General features: G+C 29.6%; 1 protein-coding gene across 5 annotated transcripts; it reads left to right on the top strand.

Annotated features, from left to right (window-relative positions):
• Positions 1-933: 933 nt before the first annotated feature.
• LOC125839608 (wound-induced proteinase inhibitor 1-like) lies at positions 934-20,696 on the top strand. 5 transcript variants are annotated; one of them, XM_049518603.1, is made up of 3 exons: positions 934-1,033; positions 1,236-1,331; positions 1,405-1,732. In XM_049518603.1, exons 1-3 carry the CDS (start codon positions 973-975, stop codon positions 1,599-1,601), a joined length of 354 nt encoding a protein of 117 aa, XP_049374560.1. In that variant the 5' UTR covers positions 934-972; the 3' UTR covers positions 1,602-1,732. The 5 variants fall into 5 exon arrangements, 3 of the variants coding, with proteins under 3 accessions (XP_049374560.1, XP_049374562.1, XP_049374561.1); XM_049518605.1 differs by lacking the exons at positions 1,236-1,331; positions 1,405-1,732 and adding exons at positions 10,069-10,158; positions 10,548-10,881 and having other exon boundaries at positions 946-1,033; XM_049518604.1 differs by lacking the exons at positions 934-1,033; positions 1,236-1,331; positions 1,405-1,732 and adding exons at positions 9,766-9,865; positions 10,069-10,158; positions 10,548-10,881.
• Positions 20,697-21,539: the final 843 nt, after the last annotated feature.

Genomic DNA, 21,539 nt, shown 5'->3' with positions numbered 1-21,539 from the left:
AGGTTGAGGGGTCAGTAGTAAACAAAAATATCATTATATATAGGTGTGGAAAGATAAATGTGTATTCATATTTAATTAGAGGTTTCAGATTTGAGCATTGAATATAAAAAATTAAAAATTAAAAAAAATTCAATATAAATATCTATTAATTGAACTCTAAAACAGATATCAAATATCAAATGAAAAACTAAAAGAAGTAATAAAAAATAATTATACACAATTGAGAAGAATACAAAATTTAGCTAGCCTTCTTAAAAAATAAAGAAGTCAAATTACCAATAAATTAATTAAGTTTCTTTTGTTTATCCTTATTTTGAGGCAATTTTACTGATTTTTTTAAAATGAAAGACGTTTTTCTTTTAGAATTTCGAACTACTTTAAATGGATTTTACTTCATTTAAATCCAAAAGTTTATTAAAACAAAATTATTCCCCATTTAAAAGAAAATAATAATAACTCGGCATGATGCTCCAACCTTTATAGTTCTAATTTATTCATTAAGTATAATCGAGATCTTCTATGTCATTTTTTTAATAGTATCCCAAAAAAAATAATCATATAATTAGAAAATATTTGATAACGTCTATAAAATCAAATCTTCCATTTCATTCTTGTAAAATTCATAATTTACTAAATAGTGGTATCAATGAATGTCCTCCACATATTACGTGTGAATTCAATTTTCACTGTCTCCTTTCATATCCCGTGTGTAAAAAAAAAATTTAAAAAATTGGTTTGTCCTAATTAGTGGCTTTAAATGAAAAGACCATTTTGTCCCTTATCTTCAAATTATCAAACACGCATCAATGAATATACTCTCAACTATTGATGAATGAGTTACTTGATACCAACCATAACGCTTATAACTAAATAAATTGAACCAACCCCTTACTAACTCCCTATAAATATCCATGTGTAATCACTGAGTCTTACACATCACACAATTATTTGGAAGGAAATTAAATAAAAGCAATGGAGGGAAAGAGTATGCTCAAGTTATCTCAAGTGCTTGCTTTCTTGCTTCTTGCATCACGTATGTAATTAGCCCCTTAATTCTCTTTTAGTCCGATTAATTCAAATTTATACTCATTACTAAGGCTTATCTAACAGGCAAGCCTCCCTAACAGTATTTTGAACCCTCTTAATAAAACTACTAACTCTGTCAATGCTCGTTCATATATATATTTTACGATCTCTCAAATAAGTAAGTATGTAATTAATAATTTTAATTACAGTTTTTCAATCACTGATGGCAAGAGATTTGATCAGTGATGGCATAGAAGTAGTGCAACTTCCAGTGGAAAATGATGGCGAATTTGAATTTTGCCCAGGTAATTAATTTCCTCTTATATTATAGTAATTCGAAGACAGGTAAATTTGCTCTTATATTTGTAAATGTTGTAGGTAAGCAATCATGGCCTGAACTTGTTGGGAAGTCAGCAGGATATGCAAAACAAGTAATTCAGAAGGAAAATCCCATAGTTACTCGATTTACGCTTCTATTTCCTGGTATGCCTAAGCCAGCAGCATATATTTGTGGTAGAGTTTATTTGGTTGTTGACTGGAAACTCATTGTTCAAGTTACTCCCACTATGGGTTAGTAACATTATTATGTTATGTTATCAAAATTAAATAAAGTGGAGATAAGTCTCTTCATGTACTCTACTATTTCAACATTATCTACCCTTATTTGTATTGTATTGTTATTATCTACCCTTATTATTTTCTTTTATGTTGTAGTCTTTTCCAATTTTTATTTTCTTTTCTTATGGATTGACGAATCATTAATGAGTCTTTGATATGAAATTATTTTGATAGAGAGCGCTATCCTTCGAATGGGGTCCTATTCAGTGCGAATTTGAAATTATCAAACATCGAATGGGAGAAAAAAACAATATGGATATCAATAGGCAAATGTCCTAAGATCAATATCAGTGGGCACACATAAAGATATATATATATATATATATATATATATATATATATATATATATATATATATATATATATCATTGTAATTAATTAAATAAAGAGTGTCACATCATAACCACTTAAGTTCTAATATAAAATGGTCACATAATTAAACAATATTCAAACTTACATTACATTCACATATTTGCCCGGACCTCGTGTTCTCACTTACCCTACCGGTTAATGGGTCTCACACTATAAATTCGAGGTCTAGACAAAAGTTATCAGATTCTCGAGAACCTACTTGATAAGGAGGAGGACGAGGAGGGGGGATATATTAGAACAATTATTTTCTCTAATTTGTATGAGTTGGGCTGAATATAGATGGTAAGTAAGGTTTATGGACTGATAGTTATCCCTAAACCCAGAAAATTTCATAAAGCACTATAATTTAGATGCTATTTATCGTGTGTAACAACAGTTTTCAAAATTAAAAATCATACCTTATCTTAGTAATTGTACACAATTGAATATTACCTCAGCTCAAAGGTTGTTTACTCAGATATTTCTTATCAAAGCCAAGAATTCGTTTCAGGTGAAATCAATCAAAACACCCAAATGCATTCACGCATAGATGATGTATGCATTAATTTAATTTTTTTTTATATTCGATTTGTTGTTGTTGAAAAGGATTGGAAATACTGTCATCATTGACGGACAAAACTTCAAGCTTAAAAGTGGATCTGCAATTGAATCAAAAAATTTCAACACAAAGTGATTTTCTTTTGTTTAAAGAGGTTGAATATGTTATCACTATTGACAAACAAAGCTTCAAGCTTTAAAGTAGGTTCAGCAATTAAACCAAATATTTCGAAGTCAAATCGATTTTTTATTGTTGAAAGGGGTTGAAAATAATTTTGAAGTAGATTTGATGAATTGAAATTGATTTTGAAGGGTTATTTCATTTTGGGAATGCTAGGTGGGTTTAAAATAAAATAAAGGTTTTTTTTTAATTTTGGGTAAAAAATAAATAAAAATCGAGTAAGATATCGAAATGAAGTCATGTGTCCATCCGTTAGGGCTATATCTATCCTAGATTTAAGGTGTGATAGCTATCATTTAAATTGTATTTGTCAAACTAGTCCCCCCAACCACACCACACCCCAAAAGTTAAAAACGTGAATAATGTGTTGTACTAAACAAAAATATCATAAAAGGTTAAGATATATAGAAATATAAGTTTCTATCGTCAAAGGGACCACTAGTGTTTCTCCGTCTTTAATTAGAGATTTGAAAATAAATTTGTTAGATGGTCAAATATGTTTGAGAATGTGTTATAATAACACTTTTGTTTCTTTTAGGATCACAATATCACCCAACTATTCCTATTTTCTTCAGAATATACTCCTCTCTTCTAATGGGATGGCATTTCATATTATTATTTTATTTTTTCTTAACAAAAAGCTTTTTAACAATACAATAAAAACATGTCTTTATATGCAACTTTTTTTGGATATTAATTGAAACATTTACCCATTCTTGTATTTTAAAACGGTAATCAAATTGCAAAAATATATTTTAAAAAATAACAAATATTAGTTAATTTTAATTCAAAATTTGATTATCTTTTATAAAATTCAAGAATAGGTAAATATTTCAATTGAATACCTAAAAATGTTGTTTATAGAAACATTAAACAACTTTTTATTGTATTGTTAAAATCTTTTTATTTTTTAAAAGAAGAATAATGTGACATGACATATCACTAGAAGAGGAGAGATGAGTATATTTTGATGAAAATAGGATTTGATGATATTGTGGTCTTAAAGAAATAAATGTGATATTATAGGGAAAATTTCCAAACATGAGTGATTATCTAAAAAATTTACTCGAAGTTTTAAGTTTGAGCCTTGAATATAAAAAACTTCTCAATATATTTACTTTTAGAATTTCAAACTACTTTAATGGATTTTCCTTCATTTTTTTTTTAAAAAAAAAAACTCGACATGATGCTCCAACCTTTATATTTCCAATTTCTAAGGAGGAAAATGATCTCCTAAGTGCACTTACAATTTGAATGAAAAGATTGTGCTTACAAAGATCTCCAACATTTATTTTATGAAGTTATTGATCTTCTATGTTTTCCTATAAAAAGATCTCTCGTAAAAATTCATATAATTAGAAAATATTTATAATCGACTATAAAATCAAATTTCCTGTTTCATTCTTGTCGAATTCATAAATTACAAAATAGTGGTATCAGTGGATGTCCCTCACCTACTACATGGAAATTCAATTTTCACTATCCCCTTTACATTTCATGTGTAAATTAAAAATAATAGTTTCATCCTAATTAGTGGATTTAAAGGAAAAGACCATGTTGTCCCTTATCATCAAATTGTGCAACATGTGGTTAATAGACACCAGTAGTATGTAGAGTACCCACAACAATGAAGGCAACCTCTGCCTATAAAAAAATTACAATAAAAATAATAATTTATTTAACTCTTAAACTTAGAAAATTATCACATAAATTGAGATGGGAGAGTAAAATAATATTTGGTTGGCATTTGGCAAAGGAAACAAATTTATCGAGGTTGCATTAGCTTAAATTTTGCGGCATTAGATTTCATATTGTCTTATGAGGAAATGAATTCCTTATGAATCAAACTTTTTTTTTTACGTAGTTTTCAAAATATATGAATTTTATTTCAAAAAATTTAAAAAATTTATAGCATAGAGATAAACTAAATATTTTTTACCTGTAAATTAGCATACAAAAATCATAAAACATGAAAATCAAGTAAAACGAAGCTTTCTATATTCCTTTGCGCAAGAATATTAAGAATTTATATAATCGATCACGATTTGAGAACTAGTACTACTTCTCTATTTCTTTTTTTCTTCTTGTTATTTTGCCAATCTGTATTTGTTCATTTTTATTGTTCTATATTCAGATAAGATGCTGTAATGACCCTAAAGGTCATTTTTGGAAATTTTCATAAAATGACCGTTTTACCCCTCCCGATAGTTGCCCCGAGTCCTAATTGTTGTATTTTTGAAGTTGGTTTGGAGGAAAATTGATGAAAAGTTGAGTTTTTGGAAAGTTGAGTTTTTAAGAGTTAAAGTTTGGTTAAAAGTGTTATTTCGAGTCATTTGGAGTTTCGAGACTCGAATCGGATTTCCGTCGATTCCAGCAGTTTTAGAATGTCGAAACGGGTCTATGAGAATTTACGGAGTCGAATTTGGAGTTAAAACGAAGATTTGAGGTCCTAAGTTGCTAAAATTGTGAAATTTTGATCAAGAGTTGACTTTGGTCAACAAACGAGGTTCCGGTGCTCGAAATGGAATTCCGAGGGCACCTTTGGATTCAGGGGGTGATTCTAAGTCTAGAATGAGTCTTGGTTGAATTTTTAGAGGCCCCGAGTGCATTTCGAATTTTTGAGCCTAAAGTTAGTTTCTTGACGCCTTATCGGATACCGGGTCAAGGAGACCTCGAATTCAAATTCCGACGATTTCATTGAGTCCGAAATGTCATTTTCAAGCTAGTAGCATATTTGGTTTGTGTTCGGGAAGTGCCAAATGAGTTTTGGGTGAGCTTTTAAGATTCTTGGATGCTTTGACATTATTTCAGCAAATTGTGGCAACTAAAGGGTTCATTACTAGTTTTAAAGGTCGAAAAATTATTCCGAAGGTTTTGAAACTTTGAACATGAATTATAGGACTTATCTGCAAATTTTGGTGCATTTTCGCTAACCCGAGATTGGACTTTTATCGCAAATAAGAAATAATTGTTTACCGAGTAGAAATGATATTTGACTGGGCAAACGAGCATGAAATTGACCTCCGATTGAATGAGCAGGTCCGTATCATTATTTAAGACATTTACAAAAAGAATCGGGTCATTTCACTATCGTATGAGGAAATTATGGCCTTTTTAGTGAAAGATTAACTGCTGTTTTTCTGGTGCATAACAGTCATGTATTGTTATAAAAATCTCAAACTGTGTTCATTTGGTATTTTGAGCATATCAGGAGTTCTAGAGATCAGAATGGAGTGATTCTTACGGGTTTCTTCTTGAATTAATATGAGGGTTAGTATTCAATCTTCAATTCGACATTTTCTCATAATTTATTTATCTGGTTTTTTTTCTTTTTTCCCTATCCGTAAATCTCTCGGGAAAAACTGGGGTTTTATTGATTTGGACTCCCTTTTTGATGAAAAAGGTATATTTACGATCCTTATGTTATGGGTAAACTGATTTTAACATAAAATTAGTGATTCATCGATTATTTTCATCATATTAACCGCGTACAATTTGGACTTTCCCGGTAAAGTTAAAGTTTGATAAATCGAGAATTTCAAGGTCGATCTTAACTCCGTTTTTGATGAAATTTCATATTTGAACTTATCTAAGCATGGGTAAGATATTTTTTCCAGAGATATTTCATTTTCGAGTTGGGGTTTCGAATCCGAATATTTTAGGCTTCTTCAAGAACGTGGATTTTCCTTCAAATTGAGTTTGTGAATTGATTTCAACTCCGTTTTCAAATTGGTTTTCACCATTAGCTTCCAAATACTTTAAGGATCATTTTACATCAAAAATTTCCAGATTTGGATACCGTTTTCCGGTATGAGACTTTTGGACCGTTTTGCCCTTTTTCCCTAAATTTCTTGATTTTGGTGTCATTGGACTCGAATTGTGATTGTGATTAATTGTTTGAATAGATTATCGTGATCCGGATTATACTCGGAAAGGAAAGGCTCAAGTCAAGTAACTTTTGGAGTTCGTTTTAAGGCAAGTGGCTTCCAAACTTTGTAAAACTCTTAGACTACGCATGACTACTTTCCTAATTGTGTTGGGGAGTAATGGGGATTGAGGATAGGTTTTATTTGTTGATTGAAATTGTTGTAAATGAAAGATGGGGAATAAAACGAGTTAAATGTGTTATATGTTACTTGAATTTGTTGAATAAGTCATGTGATAACTGATATTGAGGGGATAGAAGAGCATGAGTAGGCTTGTTGTAAATGAAAGATGGGGAATAAAACGAGCTAAATGTGTTATATGTGACTTGAATTTGTTGAATAAGTCATGTGATAACTGATATTGAGGGGATAGAAGAGCATGAGTAGGCTATGATTGATACAAACATTGTGATTGAGACAGGTGATGTGTAATGCTATGATGTGGTCATGATATGGTTGTGATTGAGACAAGTGATGTGTAATACTATGATGTGGCCGTGATATGGTTGTGATTGAGACAGGTGATGTGTAATGCTATGATGTGGTCATGATATGGTTGTGATTGAGACAGGTGATGTGTAATACTATGATGTGGTCGTGATATGGTTGTGATTGAGACAGATGATGTGTAATACTATGATGTGATCGTGATATGATTGTGATTGATGACATGTGCATATTCATTATTCATCTCATGTGTGAACTATCTGTTGCATGAGTTCTAAGACACTGATATGAGGATGGATATGAGACACAGTTGAGACTAGCTCCGGCTAGAGATATATGAGATGGACTAGCTCCGGCTAGCAATTTGGATGCCGATGGGATCTGGTTCCAGCGGTGATACATGGTCTATGTGTAGCCCTCATGGGTTCTGATTTGAGTATTCAGCGCGGACTGATTACGTCAACAGATGTGTATCGTAGGACAGACATGCATCACGACTACATGACATCATTATTGCATTTTGCATCGCATTTGCCTTATCTTTGTCTGTGATGTGTGGATTGTATCGGTTTACCCTTCCTATGTGGAATTTGATCTACTTGCTCTTATTTGTTGATCTGAGGTTGATGAGGATATACTGTTGGTTCTAGCTGTTGAATATGATCTGTTTAGTATAGGTTGGTTGGTTTGCGCTAGATTGAAGTTTCGGTGGTTCGGTTGGGTTTGAAAGGAGTTGTTTGTAGCTGCTAGTTTTGCTTAGTTTAGAGTTACTTGCGAGTACCTGTGGTTTTTCGGTACTCACCCTTGCTTCTACACAATTGTGTAGGTTGACAACTCTCTCAGATTCGGCTTAGTATTTTCTTTAGCAAATTGAGCTTCGGGACATACTCGAGAGGTAGCGGTTTATTTCAGACGTGCCCTTGAGTTATCTTTACTTTCAGTTTTGTTCTATTCGAGAACTATACTCTGAGACTTGTATATTTTTATTCGAATTCTGTTTTTAGAGGTTTGTACATGTGACAACCAAATTCTGGGTAGTGTTGAGTCTTAATTAAAGTCTTCCGCTTATTTATTAACTTTTATTCTCGTATTTCTACTTCTCTATCGTTGTGGTTGGGTTAGGCTGACGTGTCCGGTGGGAAATGGACACGTGCCATCACATCCGAATTTGGGGTGTGACAGATACATCCTTAAAGTATTGGGTTAATGTGAATTCAAAAATCAATCGTTATGTACTTCTCTCTTCGAGACTTTACTTTCTTTGAAACTACACGTGATTTCAATTTTCACTGTCCTCCTCAAAACATAATACTAATTATTTCCTTATCTTCAAATTGTTCGAACGTGTGGTTGTTAGACATCACTAGTATGTAGTACCTCACTACAATTTTGAACTACTTTAAATGGCTTTTACTTTATTTAAATCCAAAAGTTTATTGAAATAAAATTATTCCCCTTTTAAAAGAAAAAAATAAAAACTCGGCATGATGCTCCAACCTTTACAGTTCTATTTATTCATTAAGCATAATTCAGATCTTCTATAATAGTCTCCCATTAAAAAAAATCATATAACTATAAAATATTTGTTAACGACTATAAAATAAAATCTTCCGTTTCATTCTTGTAAAATTCATAATTTACAAAATAGTGATATCAGTGAGTGTCCCCTGCATATTACGTGTGAATTTAATTTTCACTGTCCCCCTTCATATTCCATGTGTAAATTTTAAAATTAAAACAATAATTTTATCTTAATTAGTGGCTTTAAACAAAAAAATCATTTTGTCCCTTATCTTCAAATTGTCAAAACATGAATCAATGGACACAATGATGAGAAAATCATTGTCATCGATGTATTTATCATTCAAAAATTCTTCCAATGTATCAAAGAATGTGGATGAACAAATAAAAATAAATAGAGAAATTAAATAGGTTGATTTTTCTGTGTTTTTTCAAAAAGGAGAATAAAATTTCCAAAAGGTTATTGGAATCGTTAGCCAATAATTGCATATTCGGACCATTTGACTAACAATTGAGTTATGAGTCGAAAACTTTTCAAATGAAGAATAAATTGTTCAATATGAAATAGAGATATATTTAATTTTGTTGTTATACTTTAAGATTGTATATACTCTAACTGTTAATTTTTTAAATTTAGTGTATTATGTATACTCATAAAACTAACGAATGTACATATGGCTTCATCACAATAATTTATCCGATTTTTTAATGTTTAACCCAAAATCAAATTCAATAGATTTATCATAAATTTTATTTTGTTTTGAAATTCATTAAAAAAAAAAAAAAAATATATATATATATATATATGTTTAAATTTGAATTTGGGACTCATGTATTATTACTTGAATTCATTAGACAAAATTTCATCAATAAAAACATTTCATAGCTAGGGACCATAACATCTCTACTTTTGCTAGTAAATCTTTTTTAAAACGTGTCATGTCATTTTCTGAAATTTCCCCAGTTTTTACTAGATAAAAAATACTTTTCAATATTTTTAATTAAATATTTTGAAAATATACCATTAATTATTGATGATTGAGTTGCTCAATACCTACCATAACATTTATTATAAAATTGACCCGACCCCTTAATAACTCCCTATAAATATCCATGTGTAACCAATGAGTCTTACACATCTCACAATTATTTGAAAGAAAATAAAATAAAAGCAAAATGGAGGGAAAGAGTATGCTCAAGTTATCTCATGTGCTTGCTTTCTTGCTTCTTGCATCACGTATGTAATTAGCCCCTTAATTCTCTTTTGGTCCGACTAATTCAAATTTATACTAATTAGTAAGGCTTATATAACCCGGCAAGCCTCCCTAACAGGATTTTGAACCCTCTTAGTAAAACTACTAACTCTGTCAATGCTCGTGTATATATAATTTTTTTATCTCTCAAATTAGTAAGTAAGTGAATTATTTATTTTAATTACAGTTTTTCAATCACTGATGGCAAGAGATTTGAGTGATGGCATAGAAGTACTGCAAATTCTGGAAAATGAAATCCAAGATGTATTGTGCCCAGGTAATTTGCTCTTATACTTTTTAATTTCTTCTTCTTATAGTTTCAAAAACAGGTAAATTTCACAAATGGTCACATAATTATGATTTTTTCCACTAATATCACATAATTATAATTTCTAACAAAAAAATATTTACCTTACTAACATAGTAAAAAAACTTATTCCTAAAAATTAAATTTACATTTTTCTAAATTGATAAGTAGTGAAAAGACTAAAGAGTAAGGTGATTCGAGTTATATTATACTCTCTCTATTCACTTCACTTGTACTTCTCTTCTTTGGATTTTGCACGCTCCTTAAGAAATAATGACTGATATGATGATGTCCATTATAATATTTTACTTTTTTTATTACTATGTCATTATATTTATATATATTTGTAATTATTTTAGGTAAGCAATCATGGCCTGAACTTGTTGGGAAGCCAGCAGAATATGCTAAGAAAATAATTGAGAAGGAAAATCCCATAGCTCATGATATTAGTGTTTTATTTCCTGGTATGCTTAGGCCATCTAATTATGTTTGTGGTAGAGTTTTTCTGGTTGTTGACTGGGAGGCCATTGTTAAAATTACTCCCATAATGGGTTAATTAATTATTCTATGGGAACATTATGTCATTATGTTATGAAAAATAAATAAAGTGGAGATACTAAATATAGTGTCTTCATGTACTTTACTATTTCAAGATAAATAAAACTAATGTTCCTTATTTTTTTTGTGATTTTATATCTACCCTAATTTTCTTTTATGTTGTAGTCTAATTTCCAATTTTGATTTTCTTGTTATGGATTGATGAATCGTTAAAGTTTATAAATGAGATGATCATATATAGCTAAACGTGATATATTATAGCGGGTACCTGTTATATCATCCATCCACGAAATGTATGGTAATGTGTTTGACTTAAAAAATAAATAAATTATGGCGAAGTGGGTTAAGAATATAATTATTAAGTAAATAATTATATCAATCTCATATTTAATATTTAAATGAGTCTTGGGTATGGAAAAATCCTTGGTAGGAAGCGCTAACCCTCGAATGTGGCCTTATCCAGTGCAAATTCGAATTAATCGAGCTCCAATGCGAATACAAACACCAAGTGAAAAAATCCAAAAAAAAATTGATATGAGTTGGCTGTGTTTTTTCAAGAAGGAGAATAAAATTTTGAAATTAAAGGATAAAATTACTCACATAAAATAGAGATATATTTGATCATTTTTTCATTTCTTTACAAAGTTTACAAAATAAGTTCACTTTTCATCGGAACTGAAAAATCCCAAATATAATTCATAAAATCTAAATACTATGATGTTTTTTTTACCCAAATAATCATTAAGTTTGAGGGTTGCTTTATTTTACTCCTCGTATACATAAAAAAAAAGTTTTTTTCAACCAAATTCTTATTATTATAATTTCTTATAAAAATAAAAAAGAAGAAACAATTTTGTCAATTACTTAATAAAATATCAGAGATATCTAAAGAGTAAATGCATAGACAGTTACAAAATGGTATAAGGGTCACTCATGTATCAGCATTGTCGATGTGGATTAGAGTTCAACTAACTTTAGGCAAATCCCGATAAGGCAGAGCAAACCTCAGTACTGAGTATAGGCAAATCTCATACGATGGGGCAAACCTCAGCGAGGGCGTTGAGTCCATAGAGGGGGTGTATGTGACACCTCAGTTTAAGACAAGAAGTCCCACATCGACAAAAACACAGGAGAGATGTTGGGTATATAAGTAAGCAGACTTTACCAACTAGATGTACGTTTTAAACCGTGCGGGCCTAGGCCCAAAGTAGACAACATCCCTAGCGAGCTGGGTCGTTACAACTTTCATAGATTAATAAATCTATATACACTCAGGTAGTCATGTAATACATCAAAACATTTTCCGTCTCAAGTGATATTTTAGTTATTCGAGATTCAAATTACGTGAACTTTAATTTACATTTTAAAGAATATTTTATATTGACATCAGAAGAATCGCATTATACAATACTTTTTGAACATTGAAAAAGGCTAGAGGCCGGAGTAGTAAATTACATATTGTATTTATTAATAAGTTAATAAATGTGATTTTTACTTAAATAGAACTTATTTTGGAGCAAAGAAAATAATACAATTGATTCTCGATGAGTGAAAATTATACTCTCTTTCTTCCTATTTATTTGTCGTCCTTACTAAAAACACATGTTCTTGAATACTTGTCATCTTACAAAATCAATACATAAATAACACTATTTTTTTCGATACCCTTGAGAGTTATTAGTCTTGAAAGTATGAATTTGACCAACATAGGAAAACTAATTAATGATTATTTTATGTTCATTGGTCAATTATTAATTAAAATAAATTAATTTATGTTCATTTATTGAAAACTAGACTTCAAAAGCATACTCCCTCCATTCCATATTAATTAATTTTTTGAGGTGTTTCACACCCTTTAAGAAAAGTAGATTAAGACATAAATTGAACATAGTTTTCCATTTTTACCCTTATTAATTATTGTCAAATTTATTGAAGTCATCACATTGAAAATCCAAATGAAGGGTAAAAATTGGAAGAACACTTTGAAAGTAGTCTTGAAAACTGAACAAGTTAATTTGAAAAATGTAAAATGCCTCAAAAATTTAATTAATATGGAATGGAGGGAGTACTAAATAAGGATACAATAGTAAGCTTGCCTAGTTTCTTAAGGAACGTAAAATTTAAAATGATGACATATAAATAGAAACAAAGGGAGTAACATAAAGAGTACAGTACGTAAATGCATGCATGGTTGGAAGGCATAATAATTAGGAACAGTATATCAATATCAAGTACCAATAATTATAAACCAATTTTTTTGTGTGCTCTATGTACTGACAAAATGACTCGTGAGTAAAAACATTTTATAGATAGATATAGGGCATGAGGACGAAATCAGTCCATCACTATGATAACCTAATTACATACATGGAAGAACAAAGTTCTTGGCGAAACAGTTGAAAGAACGCTTGAAAACCCTAGCCTTCTCCTCTTGGATCCTTTCTCTAAGACTTGGAGACGTTAATGAACGTAAAATAATTGACTAACATTGTTTAAACCCTTTACAAGGTTTAAAAACATCGTACTTTAGGCTTAGATGGGGTGAGAAAAGACTAAAATATCCCTCTTGAAAGTTGGTGAAAACCTTCTACCGGTCCATTTACGATTCGTGGTTTATTCTACGGACCATAGAAGCAACTCGTAGGAATTGACTTCAGGAAACTCTGATGTGATAGTTTCTGGTAAAACAGTCATAACTTTTTACTCTGAACTCGAAATGAGGCAAACTTGATGACATTGCAAATAGGACTCATAGACCTTCAATTGCATAGGTCATGGGTCACCTAATTCATTTTGTGCTGAGAGATATGATCATTTGATGTTTGACCTAAGTAAAATTTTATGTCAAAACTTAATCAGTAATGAAGATTGAAACTCAACCTTGTGCTAGGGAGTTCTTGTCACCTTAATTCATATCTAAATTAATTTTGACACTAAAGAATTGACCTCTACACATATGAGCAATTTAAGAATCACCCGATACGACCTTACATGTAAATAAATAATGATTCAGGCCTTAGCTTAGAAATTTTTTAGATGTTACATATGCCCTCGACTGTATTTATTATTTAAAATACAACATGTATCAACAAATACAAAAATGTGTACAATATGCAAGATTGGTATTTTAAAACAGTCGAGAATAAAATTCAACAAACACTTCTAACTCGTAGATGTATCGACGAATATGGATTGACAAATAAAAATAAAGAGATGGACAAATAAAAATAAAGAGAGGAATTAAATAGTAGTTGATTAGGTTGTGTTTGTTTGAAAAGGAGAATAAAATTTCCAAAAGGGAATTGGTGGTCGTTAGCCAATAATTGCATATTTGGACCATTTGACTAACGATAGAGTTATGAGTCGAAAACTTTTCAAATGAAGGATAAAATTATTCTATATAAAATAGAGATATGTTTGATCCTTTTTCATTATCTAACAAAGTTTACAAAATAGGTTCACTTTCAATCGATACCGAAAACTCCCAAATATAATTCATAAAATTTAAATACTAGTATCTGATTTATTACCCAATTGGTGGCCATTAAGTTTGAGGGTTGCTCTATTTTAGTCCCTGTATATATAAAAACGTTCTTTTTACCCACATTCCTCTTATTAATTTCTTATAAGAATACAAAAATAAAGAAATAATTTTGTCCATTTCTTATAAAAATATCAGAGATATTTAAAGAGCAAATACATGATTGATAGAAAATATTGAATTCACACGCAACTTAATAAATTGAAAGGCACAACTCAATATAAAAAATACTTACAATTATAACACATTTTTTATGTGTTCTATATATGACAAAATGACTCATAACTATAAGAACATTACATTAGGGGACCATAACTTTTTTACTTTTGGTATCATTTCTTTTTTTGTTTTTTCTTTATGTTTCCTTCCACCCGTCACTATAAAATTCCAAAATTCAGTTATGAAATTATTATTAATTTTTCATTAAATAGTTCATAGTAAATATTTCTTACGATAATCCATCATTAGATAAAATTATATATACACACCATTTTTGAGACACTAAGCTTAAGACAAAAGGTCTCACAACGATAAAAACTTAGGAAAGATGTTGGGTATATAACTTATAAGTAAGCAGTTCTTACCAATTAAAGTTGTGTTTTAAAGTCGTGCGGACATAAGCCAAAAGCAAATAATATCACTAGTCAGCTAGACCGTTACGACTTTCATATATATATATATATATATAAAAAATCTATATTTTACCTTAAAATCATGAACTCCTAACTTGAATGTTAAATTACTATAATATCCCTAACTTAGGTTGTGACTTTTGCGATGAGTTGTGAGTTTTCCGATAAGTTGTGACTTTTTTCAAAGGGTTGTGATTTTTCGATGAGTTGTGACATTTCCAAATAGTTGTGACTTTTTCAATAAGTTGTGACTTTTTCAAAGAGTTGTGACTTTTTCAATAAGTTGTGACTTTTCCAAAGAGTTGTGACATTTTCAATAAGTTGTGATTTTTCCAAAGTGTTGTGACTTCTCGAAAAGGTCATGATTTTTCAGACTAGACACAAAAAAAAAATGTTCCTACTACCCTTTGTTGACTATAAATAGAGGGACTTCCTCTCATTTTCCAACCACAATTTTTTCTAATCTTCTACTCTTCTTCTTCTTGCATTTTAATTTTTTTGTGTAATTTATTGTCGTTGAGTGAGTTCAAAGTTTAGTGCAATATAAGATACCACTATTCCAATGAAGTAAGTCATTTTATCCTAAGAGGGTATATTCCATAACCTCGAGTACTTGAGGAAAATAATATAATTTTGATGATATAATAATTATTTTTTTGCTTAATATATACATTAGTGTGTAATGTTCCAATATATGAAGTTAACATGATGTAGTCTAAATTTATTTGTTTATCTTAACAATTTCTCTTCTGATGTAGATATATGCTTCTGAATATCTTTTTCCAAATTTAGAGAATTGTCACGATTTGTTTTTTATGCTCAAGATAAAAGAATGATTTTATTTACCAATGTTACTTATGTGATTTAGACTCTCAGGAAGTTTGCTTCAAAATAGTTATTAATATATAAACATTGCCCTTTTGTTTTACTTATTTTTTATTTCTTTTAAGTATTTTATACGAAGAAAAGTTCATATAACTTGGAATAACGCCAGTTGAAGTTTGTATTAGTTTAACTATTATTTATTTAATAGCTAATTTTATGAGATAAATATTTTCATTAATGCAAATATTTATTTATATTTGGGTAGGTATTTGTATTTAAAAAAAGTATTATATATGTTACAAATGTATTATCAAGTTTACGAGATCTTCTAATTTCAAAATGTATTATTTTAAAATGTTCCGCATTCTTTTTTATTTAAAAAAAAACTCACAACAAATGTGAAAATATGTGAATATATAAAATGTAGTTGTTCTCTTCACATGTGCATATGACATCTAAAAAATTTAACGTAGAATACACATGCAAAGCACATCTGGTTAGATGACAACAAAAATACATAACAAATATTATCTATAAGGTAATATTAGTGAGATAAGACTAATTACATGATTGAACCTCACTAAATTGAAATAAATATATACATAATTGCATTTAACTAATAAATTTTTTCATTGACCTTCTTCATAGGTTTGCGTGAATAAGAGATATATATGACAATCCACATTGAACATTCACAAAAGAATCTGCAATTTTATTTTTTGCTAAGCTTATTATTCAAATTTTCGCTTAAATAAGCGATACTATTTACTATAACATATATTTTTGAAATTGGTAATCACGTGCAACGCACGTATCAGAAAACTAGTATATATATACTCATGTAGTCGTGTAAGACATCAAATACGTTGTCTATCTCAGATGATATTTTAGCTATTCAAGATTCAAATTATACAAACTTCAATTTACATTTTAAAGAATATTTTTTTCATTATATTGACATGAGAAGAAATGCATTATATAATAATTTTTTGAACATTAAAAAAAGGCCACATGCCAAGAGTAGTAAACTACAAAATGTGACTTTTACTTAAATGGCGTTTATTTTAGAGTGAAGAAAATAATACAATTGAATCTCAATGAGCAAAAATCATAACATAAAGAGTACGTAAATGCATGGATGGTTGAAAGACATAATAACTAGGAACAATATATCTATATCAAGTACCCTTATTTATAAATCACATTTTTTGTGTGTTCTATATACTGACAAAATGACTCATGAATAAAAATATTTTATAGGGGACCATAGATTTTTTTAATATCTCTTTCTTTTTCTTTTTTTTTTGTTTCTTTTATTTGTGTTTTCTTATTAGTAAAGTCTATATTATTTGGATAAGATCTATCCTTAAAATATTGAATTCACGTGAATTCAGAAAATAATCGCATTGTATATTTATTTAAGACTTTAAAATCTTTGAGACCATAGATTTAATTAATGTGTGGTAGGTTGGGTTTGAATTGCAATTGCCAAATTAGTCCCCCATTACACCCCAAAAAATAAAAATAAAACGTGATAATGTGTTATACTTTCTTTGGAACAAATAAGAAGGTTAAGGGACTAGTAGTAAACAAATATATCATTATAAGTGTGAAAAGATAAATATGTATTAAATTTTATAACAAGGGTATCTAGATTTTGTATTCTTCTCAATTGTGTATCATTATTTTTGTTTACTTTTTTTAGTTTTTCATTCGATATTTGATATCTGGTTTGGAGTTTAATTAATAGTAACTAGCCTTGGTATAAATGAGTGTCCCCCACATATTATGTGTGAATTCAATTTTCACTGTCTCTCTTCATATCCCGCCATGTGTAAATTTTCACCGTTTTCCTTTATAGAGACCATAGCATCTCTAGTTTTGCTAGTAAATCTTTTTAAATTTCATTTTATATTGTTTTTTTCCTTGTCATTATAGCTAATTCAGTGTATATATCTAATGCATTGAGAATGACTTTGAAAACATAAATAAAGTGAGTTGGACCGTTACGACTTTCATACATAAATATATATATACTTATGTAGTCGTGTAAGACATCAAATACGTTCTCTGGCTCAGCTGATATTTTAGCTATTCGAGATTCAAATTATACAAACTTCAATTTACATTTTAAAGACTATTCTTTTCATTATATTGACATGAGAAGAATTGCATTATATAATATTTTTTTAACATTAAAAAAAAGGCCACAGGCCAAGAGTAGTAAACTACAAAACGTGATTTTTACTCGAATGGCGTTTATTTTAGAGTGAAGAAAATAATAGGGGAAAGACATAAATTCCCCTTGAACTTGTCCCAAAAAGTTAGTTACACGCTTAAACTATCATAGTGACCTATTACATACCTATACTATTCAAAAGTGAATTTTCTTACCCCCTAAAACTGACTTGGCAAAAAAATAAAACAAAAATCAAAAATAGGCGCATCAGGTTGAGATTAAAGTAAAAAAAAAAAGTTAGAATCTTTTTTTCCACCCCACCCTCCACGCCTCTTCTTCTTCAAACCCCAGCCATTGTCCTCTTCTTCTTCATTCTTTATTTTCATCACACTTCTTTATTTTTTATCACAATCTTAAAGCACAATTTTTTTTTATTCGCAATTAGGTTAATTCCCATAGATTTGTTAGTGAATAGTTGTATTTTATCTAGAAAAATTTTGATTGATTGTTTCTATCTTTTTCATTTATTTTTTTACTTCGATAAAGATTTTTTGGTTGTTAATCAATTTTTGGGTTTGGTGGTAATAGCAGCTTTATGGGTTTGGTGGTGATGGGTGGCGGGTGACAAACATTAAAAGAAGTAATTGAAGGTGGTGAAGAAAAAATCGATATTGATAATGGTGGTGGTGATATTTGGTGTTGGGTGACAAAGAAGAAGAAGAATTGAAGGTGATATAGTGGTGGTGAAGAACAAAATCAATAGTGAAGGTGGGTTCGGATATGATTTTCCAATGAAATGAGAATTGAAAATGGGTGGAATTAGTGATGAAAAAGATATAATTATTAGAAAATTAAAATAATTAATTAGGGATTAGCTAGAGTAAATATAGTTAACAAAAGAAAAGTTAATTAATAAAGAAAAAAAAGTAAAAAATTATAATTTATGACATGACGCTGATGTGGTAGCTAGTGTAATACACCACATAATGTGAGAGTCGTGTTACACGTCTCAGGGTGGTAACAAATTCACTTTTGAGTAGTTAAGGTGTGTAATAGGTCACCATAATAGTTGAAGCGTGTAACTGACTTTTCGGGACAAGTTCAAAAGAAAATTTATGCCTTTTTCCAAAATAATACAATTGAATCTCAATGAGCGAAAATCATAACATAAAGAGTATGGAAATGCATGGACGGTTGAAAGACATAACAACTAGGAACAATATATCAATATCAAGTACCTATAATTATAAATAACATTTTTTGTGTGTTCTATATACTCACAAAATGACTCACATGCATGAATAAAAACATTTTATAGGGACCATAGATTTTTTTTAATATCCCTTTCTTTTTTCTTTTCTTTTTTTGTTTCTTTTATTTGTGCTTTCTTATTGGTGAAGTGTATATTATTTGGATAAGATTTATTCTCACAATATTAAATTCACGTGAATTCAGAAAACAATCGCATTGTATATTTATTCAAGACTTTAAAATCTTTGGGACCATAAATTTAATTAATGTGTGGTAGGTAGGGTTTAAATTGCAATTGTCAAATTAGTCCCCTCATTACACCCCAAAAATAAAAATAAAACGTGATAATGTGTTATATACTTTCTTTGGAACAAATAAGAAGGTTAAGGGACTAGTAGTAAGCAAAAATATCATTATAGGTGTGGAAAGATAAATGTATTTATCTTTAAATAGATGTTTCAGATTTGAGTATTGAATTTTAAAAAAAAAAACGTTTCAGTGTAAATTTCTATTCATTAAACTCCAAAGCAGATATCAAATACCAAATGAAAAACACCAAAAGGTAAACAAAAATAATAATACACAATTGAGAAGAACAAAAAATCTAGCTAGCCTTGTTATGTAGTTAGCCTTGGTATTAATGAGTGTCCCCCACATATTAGGTGTGAATTCAATTTTCACTGTGTTCCTTCAATTTTCACTGTGTTCCCTTTATAGAGACCATAGCATCTCTAGTTTTGCTAGTAAATCTTTTTAAATTTCATTTTATATTGTTTTTTTCCTTGTCATAATAGCTAATGCAGTGTATATCCATGTCATTTTCTGAATTTTCCCCAGTTTTTAGAAGATAAAAATTACCTTTCAAATTTTTTAAATTAAATCTTTTAAGAATATCCGATCAATTATTGATGATTGAGTTACTTGATACCTACCCTAACGTTTATTACTAAATTTACACGACTCCTTACTAACTCCCTATAAATATCCATGTGTAACCAATGAGTCTAACACATCACACAATTATTTGAGAGAAAATAAAATAAAAGCAAAATGGAGGGAAAGAGTATGCTCAAGCTATCTCATGTTCTTGCTTTCTTGCTTCTTGCATCACGTATGTAATTAGCCCTTAATTCTCTTTTGGTCCGACTAATTCAAATTTATACTCATTAGTAAGGCTTATTTAACCGGCAAGCCTCCCTAACGGGATTTTTTCTATTTCTAAGGCTCGAATTCGAGACTACTAGTTAAGAATGGAGAAATCTTATCATATATATGTTGTTGTTGTATAGTAGATTTTGAACCCCTTCGACTAGTTCATGTGTTTACTTCTTCAGATTTTGAAACTAGTGACTCCGCCATGCTCGTGCATGTATATTTTACTAGTATATATTATCTCTCAAATAAGTAAGTATGTAATTAATTATTTTAATTACAGTTTTTCAATCACTGATGGCAAGAGATTTGATCAGTGATGGCATAGAAGTACTTCAACTTCCAGTGGAAAATGAAGGCGAATCTGTATTTTGTCCAGGTTATTTCCTCTTATAAATTTCACAGATGGTTACATAATAATGATTTTTTTTTCACTAATATTACATAATTATAATTTCTAACAATATAGAAATAAAAATCACCTATATCAAAGAAAATCTTCCAGAAAGAATAACAAAAATAATAGAAAAGACAAAAAAAATTGACAAAAAAGTAAGTCAAAAATATATTAAAGAATTACTGTCTAAAAAACTAGCAAGTGGAAACACTTATCAAAAAGAAAGTATGGATGAAATATTAATCCAAAAATTTCTTGAAAAACAGAAAATGAAAGAAAAAGATTTATATGATCTAGAGAAAGATCTAGAATGTGATTCCGAAGAAATTAATTCTGAATCGAAAGAAAAAGAAGCACAAAAGAATGAATGAACTAGATGAATTGGTTTATTCAATGGAAGATCTTAATCTTTCAGAAGAATTAAAAGTATTCATGAATAAAGGGGAAACAGGCGGACCCCAAGGAAAATTTGAAGCATCTACTTCAATGAAAGAAGAATGGCAAGAACCAGAAAAAGACGATAAGAACTTTGCAAATAAAGCAAAAAAAAATAATGATTTTACAAAACATTATCATAATAGTGATAAATCAAAATTTATGCCAAATAGGCTCCCAACAGGAGATATCGGAGCTCAGTTTCTAGATCTCGAATGTAAAAGAGATCCAGAAAATAGCTTAGACCTATGGTCTCAAAATATACTCCTATATTTCCTATTAGGGAAAGGAAATTATACTGATGAAGAAAAATATATCATTATGATAAATACTTTTATTGGAAAAGTAAATGACTGGTTTTCAGGATTAATTGAAGATGCA

This window comes from Solanum verrucosum, unplaced genomic scaffold, assembly GCF_900185275.1.
Source record: "Solanum verrucosum unplaced genomic scaffold, falcon-dt-bn FXZP01000306.1, whole genome shotgun sequence".
Taxonomy (NCBI): domain Eukaryota; kingdom Viridiplantae; phylum Streptophyta; class Magnoliopsida; order Solanales; family Solanaceae; genus Solanum; species Solanum verrucosum.
The sequence above is the reverse complement of the archived record's forward strand: the minus strand, read 5'-3'. Positions and strand labels throughout refer to the sequence as shown.

Coding starts and splice junctions, on each gene's coding strand:
- LOC125839608 (XM_049518603.1), top strand. CDS start 973: ATGGAGGGAAAGAGTATGCTCAAGTTATCTCAAGTGCTTGCTTTCTTG. Junction 1,034..1,235: donor TTTCTTGCTTCTTGCATCAC/GTATGTAATTAG, acceptor TTTTAATTACAG/TTTTTCAATCACTGATGGCA. Junction 1,332..1,404: donor CGAATTTGAATTTTGCCCAG/GTAATTAATTTC, acceptor TAAATGTTGTAG/GTAAGCAATCATGGCCTGAA.